Genomic DNA, 12408 nt, shown 5'->3' with positions numbered 1-12408 from the left:
CCAGGCTGGAGCGCAATGGCGTGATCTCGGCTCACCGCAATCTCCGCCTCCTGGGTTCAGGCAATTCTCCTGCCTCAGCCTCCTGAGTAGCTGGGATTACAGGCACGCGCCACCGTGCCCAGCTAATTTTTTGTATTAGTAGAGACGGGGTTTCACCATGTTGACCAGGATGGTCTCGATCTCTTGACCTCGTGATCCACCCGCCTCGGCCTCCCGCTTTTGGTGTTTTTATCTTGAAATCTTTGCCCATGCCTGTGTCCTGAATGGTATTGCCTAGATTTTCTTCTAGGGTTTTCTGTTTTTAGCTTTGGGTTTTACATTTAAGTCTTTAATTCATCTTGAGTTATTTTTTGTATATGGTATAAGGAAGGGGTCCAGTTTCAATTTTCTGCATATGACTAGCCAGTTCTCCCAGCACCATTTATTGAATAAGAAATCCTTTCCCCATTGCTTGTTTTGTCGAAGATCAGATGGTTGTAGGTGTGCATTCTTATTTCTGAGTTCTCTATTCTGTTCCATTGTCTATGTGTCTGTCCTTGTACCAGTACCATGCCGTTTTGGTTACTGTAGCCTTGTAGTTTAGTTTGAAGTCAGGTAGTGTGATGCCTCTGGCTTTGTTCTTTTTGCTTAGGATTTCTTGGCTTTTTGGGCTGTTTTTTTGTTCCGTATGAATTTTTAAATAGTTTTTTTTTTTCTAATTCTGTGAAGAATGTCAATGGTAGTTTAATGGGAGTGGTATTGAATCTATAATTACTTTGATTCTTTCTATCCATGAGCATGGAATGTTTTTCTGTCTGTTTGTGTCCTCTCTTATTTCTTCGAGCAGTGGTTTGCAGTTCTCTTTGAAGAAGTTATTTACTTCCCTTGTTAGCTGTAATCCTAGGTATTTTATTCTTTTTGTAGCAATTATGAATGAGAGTTCATTCATGATTGGCCCTCTGCTTGCCTGTTGGTGTATAGGAAGGCTAGAAATTTTTGCACATCAAATTTGTATTCAGAGGCTTTGCTGAAGTTGCTTTATCAGCTTAAGAAGCTTTTGGGCTAAGATGATGGGGTTTTCTAGATATAGGAATGTGTCATCTTGCAAACAAAGGTGATTTGACTTCCTCTCTTCCTATTTGAATACCCTTTATTTCTTTGTCTTGTTGGATTGCCCTGGCCAGAACTTCTAATACTATTGAATAGGAGTAATGAGAAAGGGCATCCTTTTCATGTGCTGGTTTTCAAGGAGAATGCTTCCAACTTTTGCCCATTCAGTATGGTATTGGCTGTGTGTTTGTCATATATGACTCTTATTATTTTGAGGTATGTTCCTTCAATACCTAGTTTATTGAGAGTTTTAACAAGAAGGTATGTTGAATGTTCTCAAAGGCGTTTTTTGCATCAATTATTGAGATAATCGTGCGTTTTTTTCCCTGTGGTTCTGTTTATGTGATGAGTCACATTTATTGATTTGTGCATGTTGAACCAATCTTGCATCCCAGGATGAAGCCAACTTGATTGTGGTGGATAAGCTTTTTGATGTGCTGCTGGATTTGGTTTGTCAGTATTTTGTTAAGGATTTTTACATCAATGGTCATCAAGGATATTGGCCTGAAGTTTTCTTTTCTTGTTTTATCTCTGCCTGGTTTTGGTTTCAGGATGATGCTGGCCTCATAGCATGAGTTAGGGAGGAGTCCCTCCTTTTCAGTTTTTTGGAATAGTTTCAGTAGAAATGGTACCAGTACTTCTTTGTACATATGGTAGAGTTTAGCTGTGAATCTGTCTGGTCCTGGGCTTTTTTTTTATTGGTCAGCTATTTATTCTGCCTCAATTTTAGAACTCATTATTGTTCTGTTCAGAGATTCACTTTCTTCTTGCTTTGATCTTGGGAGGCTGTATGAGTTCAGGAATTTATCCATTTCGTCTAGATTTTCTAGTTTATGTGCATAGAGGTGTTTATAGTATTCTCTGATGGTTGTTTGTATTTCTGTGGGGTCAATGGTGATATCCCCTTATCATTCCTTATTGTATTTATTTGATTCTTCTCTTTTCTTCTTTATTACTCTAGCTAGTCATCTATTTTATTAATTTTTTTCAATAAACCAGCTCCTGGATTTGTTGATTTTTTTGAAGGATTTTTTTGTGTTTCTGTCTGCTGTTCAGCTGTGATCTTGGTTATTTCTTGTCTTCTGCTAGTTTTGGGTTTGTTTTCTCTTGGTTCTCTAGTTTTTTTAGTTGTGATGTTAGTGTTAACTTGAGATCTTTCCAGCTTTTTGATGTGGGCATTTAGTGCTATAAATTTCCCTCTTAACACTGCTTTAGCTGCATCCCAGAGATTCTGGTACATTGTCCCTTTGTTCCCATTAGTTTCAAAGAATTTCTTGATTTCTGCCCTAATTTCATTATTTACCTAAGAGTCATTAGGAGCAGGTTGTTAAATTTCCATGTAGTTGTGTGGTTTTGAGTTAATTTTTTAATCTTGCATTCTAATTTGATTGCACTGTGGTCTGAGAGACTGTTATGACTTCAGTTCTTTTGTATTTGCTAAGGAGTGTTTTACTTCCAAAATTATGTGATCAATTTTAGAGTAAGTGCCGTGTGGCAATGAGAAGAATGTATATTCTGCTGTTTTTGGGTGGAGTTCTGTAGATATCTGTCAGGTTCACTTGATCCAGAGCTGAGTTCAGGTCCTGAATATCTTTGTTAATTTTCTGTCTTGATAATCTGTCTAATATTGTCCATGGGGTGTTAAGGTCTCCCACTATTACTGTATGGAAGTCTAAGACTCTTTCTAGGTCTCTAAGAACTTGCTTTATGAATCTGGATGCTCCTGTATTGGGAGCATATATATTTAGGATCGTTAGCCCTTCTTGTTGAATTGAACCTTTTTCCATTATGTAATGCCTTTCTTCTTCTTTTCTTCCTTTTTTTTTTTTTTAATCCTTGTTGATTAAAGTCTGTTTTGTCAGAAATGAGGATTGCAACCCCTACTTTTTTCTGTTTTCCATTTGCTTGGTAAATTTTCCTCCATCCCTTTATTTTGAGTCTATTTGTGTCTTTGCATTTGAGATGGGTCTCTTGAAGACAGCATACCTATAGGTCTTGGCTCATTATTCAGATTGCCATTCTATGTCTATTAATAGGAGCATTTATTAGCCCATTTACATTTCAGGTTAGTACTGTTATGTGTGAATTTGATTCTGTCATGGTGCTAGCTGATTATTTTGCAGACTTGTTTATATGGTTGCTTCATAGTATCACTGGTCTGTGTACTTCAGTGTGCTTTTGTAGTGGCAGGTAACAGTTCTTCCTTTCCATATTTAGTGCTTCCTTCAGGAGCTCTTGCAAGGCAGGCCTCGTGGTGATAAATTCCCTTGGCATTTGCTTGTCTGAAAAGGATCTTATTTCTCCTTTGCTTATGAAGCTTAGTTAGGTTGGATATGAAATTCTGGGTTGGAAACTCTTTTCTAAGAATGTTGAATATTGGCCCCCAATCTCTTCTGGCTTACAGGGTTTCCACTGAGAGGTCTGCTGTTAGTCTGATGGTTTTCCCTTTGTAGGTGACCTGGCCTTTCTCTCTGGCTGCCCTTAACATTTTTTCTTTCATTTCAACCTTGGAGAACTGAAGATTATGTGTTTGTGGTTGATCTTCTCATGTAGTATCTTACTGGGGTTCTCTGCAGTTCCTGAATTTGAATATTGGCCTGTCTTGCTAGTTTGGGGAAGTTCTCCTGGATAATATTCTGAAGTATGTTTTCCAACTTGGTTCCATTCTCTTCGTCTCTTTCAGGTGCCCTGATCAATTGTAGGTTCTGTCTCTTCACATAATCCTATATTTCTTGAAAGTCTTGTTTATTCCTTTTCATTCTTTTTTCTCTGTTCTTGTCTGCCTGTCTTATTTCAGAAAGATGGTCTTCAAGCTCTAAGATTCTTTCCTCCATTTGGTCTATTCTGCTAGTGATACTTGTGATTGCGTTGTGAAGTTCTCGTGTTGTGTTTTTCAACTCCATCAGGTTGGTTATGTTCCTCTCTAAACAGGCTATTCTGGCTATCAGCTCCTGGATTGTTTTATCATGATTCTTAGCTTTTTTGTACTGGATTACAACATGATTCTTTAGCTCAGCGAAGTTCATTACCCAACTTCTGAAGCCTACTTCTGTCAATTCAGCCATCTCAGCCTCAGCCTAGTTCTGTGCATTTGATGGAGAGATGTTGTGATCATTTGGAGGAGACAGGCCCTCTGGCTTTTGAGTTTTCAGTGTTTTTGTGTTGATTCTTTCTCATCTTTGTGGACTTATCTACCTTCAATCTTTAGGTTGCTGACTTTGAATGGGGTTTTTATGGGGTCTTTTTTGTTGATGTTGTTGTTGTTTTCTGTTTGTTTGTTTGTTTCTTAACAGTCAGACTACTCTTTCACAGGGCTGCTGCGGTTTGCTGGGGCTCTGCTCCAGATCGTAGTTGCCTGGGTTTTTCTCGTACTTGGAGGTATCACCAATGAATGCTACAAAACAGCAAAGATGGCAGCCTGCTCCTTCCTCTGGAAGCTCTGTCCTAGGGGAGTACTGACCTGTTGCCAGCTCTAACTGCACCTGTAGGAGGTGTCTGGACAGTTAGGAGGCCTCCCCCAGTCCAGAGGAATGGGATCAGGCACCCTCTTAAAGAAGCAGTCTGGCTGCTTTTTTTTTTTTTTGCCCCCTAGCCTGCCGGCTCTGGGTCTCTTCTTTCACTGGCTACTTTTGGGTAGTGCAGCTGTGCTGTGTTGTAGGAGACCCTTCCTCATCCAGACCCATCTGGACTCTCCAGAGCTAGCAGGCTGGAAGAGCTGAGGTGACATGGCAGCTACCCCTTGCCCCTGAAACTTAGTCCTTCTCGGGCAGACTCCAGCCTGGTGCCATGGCTGACTGGAATTCCAAGCCAGTGGCTCTTAACTTGTGAGGTACCGTGGAAGTGAGGCCTGCAGAACGATGCTTTTTGGTTCCCTAGATTCACCCCCTTCCTAGGGGTATGTAGGGATGGATCTCCCATTTTGCTGGGAATCCAGGAGCTGGAGTATGCAAAACTCTTGGGTTTCTATGTATGCCCGAGCAGCTGCTCTGCTGGGACTCCATATAGCTCTGTGTGTATTGGACCCAAGGCTCTAGTAGCATGGGCTTACAGGGAATCTCCTGACCCACTACTTGCAAAGATCTGTGGGAGAAGTGATTTCCTGGGTAGGGTCACACAATCACTCACTGCTTTTCTTGGCTGGGGGTCGGTGTTCCTTTGTCTCTGTGCTGCTCTTGGATGGGCCATCAGCCCACCCTGTTTTTCTTCATTCTCTGTGTGTTGAGTTATTTGCCTAGACAGTCCCAGTGTGAGAACCTGGATATTTCAGTTAAAGATGCTGAATTCATTCACCGCTTTCACCCCTCTCTGTGCGTAACGCAGACCACAGCTACTTTTAATTGGCCATCATTTTCCTTTATAATGAACAAAAAATATCTGCCTATAGCACCTGCTCTTGTCCTGCAAAGCAGCTCAGAGTTCATCGGTACTTTTGGCTGTGTGAATTCCCTTCACATATCTGAAGATGACAGGGCCTGCATTCTGCCACCAAACAGCTGTATTGTAGAGATAGGTATGGCCCTCCTCAGGTGCCTCTTTTCAATTAGAATTTTGTGTTTTTGTTTTGTTTTTTTTGTCAGAGTAGTAATATTTTTAGTACTTTAGAGTGAGTCAATGTATCAGATTTTTGAGAATCAGGTGGCAGTAGTAGGGAGGATCGTGGATGGATAGTGGAGGAAAAGATATTTACACTGGCTGGGCGCAGTGGCTCACACTTATAATCCCAGTGCTTTGGGAGGCTGAGGCAGGAGGGTCACTTGAGACCAAGAGTTTGAGAACAGGGCAAAGTAATGAGACTCCGTCTCTACAAAAAAGTTTAAAAATTACTGGCATAGTGGTGCACACATGTAGTCCCAGCTACTTGGGAGGCTGAGGTGGGGAGATTGCTTGAGCCCATGAGTTCAAGGCTGCAGTGAACTATGATTATACCACTGCACTCTAGCCTGGGAAACAGTGAGATGCCACCTCAAAAAAAAAGAAAAAGAAAAAAGGTATTTACGCTGACTGCCTTATGTATATGTGTGTGTGTATATGTATTTATTATTGTATATAATTCTATATACTATTGAATCTAACCCCTTATAATCCTATGAGGTAGATCTTGTTAGCTGTAATTTTAAGATAAGGGAACTAAGCTGGAGAGGAGTCTAGTGATTTGCCAAAGCTCCGCTCAGTGAAGGGGCCAGGATTTGAACCCTTTTGCTGTGACTTCAAAACTAATGCTTGTTTTTCTAATCAGGCCGAGAGTTGGGAATTGGCTATTGCAGAGTTGGTTATTGAATGTAGAAGAGCCTGTTGTTTCAAACGTTTTGATTTTTCATTAGATCAGATCCCCCCTGCACGCCCATGCAACTGGAATTAAGAAATTGCTTATGTATTCATTATGTTTTATTTTATCCCTGACAGTTACTTGCTGGACAGAAGAAAAGCTCCCCCTTCTGGACATTTGAATACTACCAAACATTCTTTGATGTGGACACCTACCAGGTTTGGAAACCAATTTCACCTTTTCTTTTACGTGTAATGGAGACTTGTTTCTTTAATGGTTGAACAATCAAATAATTTGAAAGCCTTTATATACTGGAAATGGTCTTACAAAAGTAAAGGGTTATTAGCATTTGAAAATACTATCCTAAAAGCTTAATGACTTTCAATTTTATAGTAATTGAATTTATTAAACTTAAAAAACTTCAGTAGAATTACTGCTATGTTGTTTTCCAGGTCTTTGACAGAATTAAAGGGTCTCTTTTGCCAATACCCGGGAAAAACTTTGTGAGGTTATACATCCGCAGCAATCCAGATCTCTATGGTATGTGTAGTGCTGATTTGTTTACCGTATTTCAGTTGAACTTGGGTGAGTGTGAGGGTTGCCTGGAAACTTGGAGAACTGCGCTATTGGTGGGGCATGCCATGTTTTATTTGACTCTTCTGAACTTCAGTAGCAACCCTTGCAAATAATTTTGGAGAAATACAATTATGTGTTATATTAGTGCCATGTCATCATTATAAGTACTAATATATCCTTCAAAGATCTTTAAATGAGGCTGGGCACAGTGGTTCACACCTATAATCCCAGCACTTTGGTAGGCCAAGATGGGAGGATCACCAGAGGCTAGGAGTTTGAGACCACTCTGGGTGACATAGTGAGACCCTGTCTCTACTAAAGGCTGGGTTTGCATAGTATTCATGGCTATAATCTCAACACTTTGGGAGGCCAAGGGAGGACTGTTTGAGCTCAGGAGTTTGAGACCAGCCTGGGCAACATAGAGAGACTCTGTCTCTACTAAAAAATTAAAAAACAAGAATAATTTTTAAAAATTCTTCAAATGACATTACAAACTTGAGATAAACGTAGTCACTTTGATTAAGAAGAGATTGTTGATTTTAATTTACGGACCATTTGGTGTTGGAGGAGAAGGTATTCTCACACTTTTTCATTGATATGCTGAGTTCCAGCTCTGCCCTCAGATGAGCTGGCCCCTCTTAGGATTTGGTCATCAGCAGTGGAAGTCTGAAACAGGATTGGACCAGGGATGGTTGTCATCCCTGACCTTAATGCTGTATGAGAAAAACTCAGAGGTCCACCCAGTACTCCTGAGGAAAAGGCCCCAACAGTGGCCTGTGTTTGAGGGGAGAAGAGAGTGCTGTCCGTGTGCCAGGAGCTAGTTACACCAGAGACTATGTGAACTTGGTCATATCTCATTCTTGCAACAACCCTTGCAAAGAATCCCCACTTTTTAAATGAGGAAGCCGATGCTCAGTGAGGATCATTGATATATATGCTCAATCTGAAATGATAAATAGTAAAGCAGTCACATATGTTGATTTTAAATGTGGGCTCTAGGGAGCCTGGTGTGAAAACCATTGTGTTGGCCCATGCTTTGTATCTGAGGGTTGTCAAGGCGATTTCTTTGTCTGTCTCATTCATTCTTACTTGTAGCCTGAGAACATCCTGAGGGGGAGGCTCTGTGTCTCAGTATCTTTAGTGTCTGGCAGAGGCCTTGGCATAGAGCAGGTGCTCAAACAGTTTTTAGTACCTTATTTCATGAGAGGCCCTGTGCTAGAGGTTGAGGCTTTAAAGATAAGGCCATAGTCCCTAGCTCCAATGAGGAAGAAGAGAGTGCACTAACATCTGTTGAATACCTTATAAGTGCCAAGCGTGGTGATAAGCACTATTTTAGTGTATTACGCTATTTTATTTCCCATACTCCAAGGTAGCCTTATCTTACAAAAGAGAAAACAGGTTAAGGAAATAACTTGCCCATAGTTACAGAGTTAGCAACAATAATGGTAAACACACATATAGTGCTTATTATGTGCCACACACTATTATTAGGGCAGTACCTGTATTAACTCATTTAATCCTTATGACAGATCCAACTTTATGAGGCAGATACTATTATTATCCCCATTTTATAGATAAGGACACTGAGTCACACAGAGGTCTAGTAACTTGCTAAGATCATACAGCTAGTAAGTGCTGAGTTCAATTTTCAAATCGACACTGTAGCTCATAATCCATTTCTTCATCACTATGCTATGCTGCCTCTCATAACAAAGCCAGGGGTTGAACCCAAAGCTTGCTTCTTTTCTGTGACACTAGTAGCCTCATTAGCTCATAGATATGGTTAAAATAAGGTACAATATAGGTGAAGTGTTTTACAGCGGAGAGGATTAGGTTTTGTTGTGGGTGGAGGTTGGAGGAAGGCAGTTAAGAAAAAGATGACAGTTTACAGAGTGTAAAGAAAAGATTGATAACTCTGACTACATTTCAACTAAAATTTAAAATTTCTACACAACAAAATAAACCATAAGCAAAGTAAAAAAATAAATCACAGACCAGGGGACATACTTCCAATGCATATAACCAACCAACAGTGACAAACAAGAATATATGTTGAACATCCACAAATTACAAGAACAAAACAAGTGGCCGGGCGTAGTGGCTTACGCCTGTAATCCAAGCACTTTGGAGGCCAAGGCGGGCGAATCACCTGAGGTCGGGAGTTCAAGACCAGCCTGACCAACATGGTGAAACTCCGTCTTTAAAAAAAAAAAAAGAACAAAGCAAGCAACTCTGGGGAAAAAAAATGGCAATAAATCTATGAAAAGATGCTTAGCCCCACCTGCAACCAGGGAAATAAAAGGTAAAATAAGATATTTATTTATGCTCATCATTTTAGTAAACATATACAATTTGGCTTGTCTTCATTTATTCATTCAATTCATTCAGCAAACGTTGAGCTCTTACTATTCTAAGTACTGGAGATACAACAGTGAAAACAGACACAAATCTCTACCCTTAGGCAATTTTTGTAATTTACTGAGTTTAACAATAAGCAAAGAAAAGTAAAAATATTTTTCTGGTAATAAATGCTTAGGTGAAAATTTAAGAGCAGAGAGGAGAAGGACATGAAGTGTTTGTATAAATGGATGAATTTGAAATTTTTAAAAGGTGACTTTGAGTAATGACCTGAAGTAATTGGGAGTGATTCATGTAGATATCTAAGGGAAGAACACTTGAAACAGAAGGATCAGCAAGTGCAAAGGCCCTGAGGCAGGAGCCTAGTACGTTCAAAGAACAGCAAGAGGCTACTGGGAATGGATGAGGGTGGACATGGGGACCTAGAAAGAGATGAGGTGAGAGAGACAGTGTGGAGGGGCAGATAAGGTCTCATAAGTCACAGTGAGGACTTTGGCATTTGCTTGAATTGGAGGGTTTGAACAGAGGAGTAACATACTTTTTTGTTTTTTGAGACAAGCTCTTGCTCTGCTGCTCAGGCTGGAGTGCAGTGGCACAATAATGGCTCATTGCAGGCTCAAAATCCTGGGTTTAAGCCATCCTCCCCCACCTCATCTTCCTGAGTAGCTGGGACTATAGGCATGTGCCACCATACCTGGCTAATGTTTGTATTTTTTTTTTTTTAGACAGAGTCTTGCTCTCTTGCCAGCCTGCAGGCTGGAGCGCGGTGGCGCCATCTTGGCTCACTGCAACCTCCGCCTCCCAGGTTCAAGCAATTCTCCTGCCTCAGCCTCCCCGGTAGCTGGGACTACAGGCACACGCCACCACGCCTGGCTAATTTTTGCATTTTTACTAGAGATGGAGTTTCACCATGTTGTCCAGGCTGACCTGAAACTTAGCCTCGAACTGTAATCTCTTACTTCAGAGTCTTTGCTCCTGCTGTTCCCTCTTCTTGAACCTCTCTTCTCTTCTGTCCTTACTTGTCAAACTCCTGTCCTTTAGATCCCAGCTTATACATCCTGTTCTCTAGGTTTTGCGCCCTCCCTATATGCTCCTGTAAGCACCCTGTACTACCCTCTGAGATTAGATATTTTATTGGCTGTCTCCCTGGAGTGTATGGATGCACTAGAGGCAGTGACTGTGTCTCTGTTGCACATCATTGTGTCCCCAGCAGAGGATAGTGGGTACTTACTAAATAATGGCTGAGAGTACATGATATTTTTGGTTTTCTAGTTATATGGGTATTGTAAGTTAATATTTTGGCCACTTGTCGTCATATGCTTGGATGGTCTCAGCATCTATAACACATGGTCAGTTTTATTCATTCATTCAATAAAGCTTTTTGGCTATGGGAGTCTTGTGGGGTTTTTTGTTGTTTGTTTTTTGCCACTCTTACATGTGGGCACTCAGAATAATACTTTGAGATTTAGTCCTTGGCTACAGCAGAGAGTTTTCAGTAAAGAGGCAATCTGTGGAGAGCTAATATTGGCGACTTTTGGAAGCAACCCATTTGATAGCTTGTGTTCCTTTTCCCACCTCAGGAGCCAGTGCTTGGCTTTGAAAAGTACTAATCTGTTTCTGCTAGTTATCTCTTCTATGACAGTAATGTTCGTACGTTTGTGATGTGTCAAGGTGCCTGAAACTATTCTCAAAGGGTGCAAAATATTAGTGAAATTGAAAAATTAACTTCATACAATTTGTTAAACTATTTCAATCTAAAGATTGTATTTGTTCTACGTAGTACTTTTTCTAGATGGGGAGTGATAAGGATAATGTTCATGAAATCAAGCAAATAATGAAATGGGTTTGCAAAGTATGGTGCTCAGTATATATATATGTGTGTGTGTGTATATATATATAAAATCATCTATATAAAGTGTGCACATACATACAGAGGCATTTGCTTATATACATGAGTGGAATATTCCTGGCAGGTTTCATCAGAAACTGGTTACTTTGGTGAGCTTTAGGGAGAGGAGATACAGAGCCAGGGCACAGAGAGGGAGGGGAGCTTGCTGTTCTCTGTATTCCCTTTGTACCTTTTGAACACTGGACCATATTGATGTTTTACTTTTTTTTAATTTTTAATTTTAATTTTTGTGGGTACATAGTAGGTGTATATAGTGCATTGTATTACTTTTTCATTTTAAAAAATGAAAAAGCCTTAAGCAAACACACACACACACACACACACACTCAAACACAACCATGGTGAACTGGTAGGTTTAATCGACTCTGCCCTCCAGTGTTCTGCTTGCCCTGCTCTTTCTGTATGCTGCAGAAGGCTCTGCCTGATTTAACTTCTTTTTCTGTGATGCTAACATTTGGCATTTATATAAGGGAAGTAATCTTTACTTCATGTATTCTGGTGAAAGGCTTAACAAAAAGCCTGTGAATTTTTCTTTGTCGGCGGTGATCCTCCAATAAAAGAAGCTATACACAGATCAGTGTCTTCATTCACCTAATTGTGGAAGGCGTTTTGGCCTTTGGATTGGAATACTAACCCCCCACCTTCTTTAAGGCAGCTAATTATTGAGTTGTGTTTGACCTTTGAAAAAAGAAAATTTTCCTCTAGCAAGTGTTGATCCCATCTAGAAAATTTGTTTTCTTTTTGCTAACATGAATAGAAGAGGAAGGTAAGAAATTCTGTAAGAATCTAAAGGCTTGTGCTTCATTTTCTTGTTTCTGAATTTTCTGGTTTCCTTTGTAGGCCCCTTTTGGATATGTGCCACATTGGTCTTTGCCATAGCGATTAGTGGGAATCTCTCCAACTTCTTGATCCATCTGGGAGAGAAGACGTACCATTATGTGCCCGAATTCCGAAAAGGTTGGTGAATAGCTTGACTCATTTGGAAGCTGTCAGTTTCTAGCCTTGAGTTATTTTTACCACTGAGCTCCTGGGCCCATCTCTAGATGCTGTAGCCCTGCTTTTGTGTTTTAGGGTTCAAATGTATCTACTCAAATGTATAGTTGAGTTTACCACTCATCTATATAAATCCACATAATCTTTTTCTTCTTACAGTGGTAAAATATATGTTACATAAAATTTACCATTTAAGTGTGTAATTCAGTGGCATTAA

General features: G+C 40.2%; 1 protein-coding gene across 4 annotated transcripts in view; it reads left to right on the top strand.

Moving 5' to 3' along the window:
- The window catches only part of YIPF1 (Yip1 domain family member 1), a 45418-nt gene that overhangs the window by 8451 nt on the left and 24559 nt on the right, over positions 1–12408 (top strand). For all 4 annotated transcript variants that reach the window (XM_064372372.1, XM_064372373.1, XM_012442682.3 and 1 more), the window contains 3 exons: positions 6493–6573; positions 6808–6895; positions 12039–12155. In XM_064372372.1, coding sequence (XP_064228442.1) covers positions 6493–6573; positions 6808–6895; positions 12039–12155 — 286 coding nt within the window. The remainder of the gene's footprint in view (positions 1–6492; positions 6574–6807; positions 6896–12038; positions 12156–12408) is intronic.

This window comes from Aotus nancymaae, unplaced genomic scaffold (assembly GCF_030222135.1).
Source record: "Aotus nancymaae isolate 86718 unplaced genomic scaffold, 86718_ANA_hifiasm-v0.15.2.pri h1tg000007l, whole genome shotgun sequence".
Classification (NCBI taxonomy): Eukaryota; Metazoa; Chordata; class Mammalia; order Primates; family Aotidae; genus Aotus; species Aotus nancymaae.
This window is presented reverse-complemented; position numbering and strand designations above follow the sequence as displayed.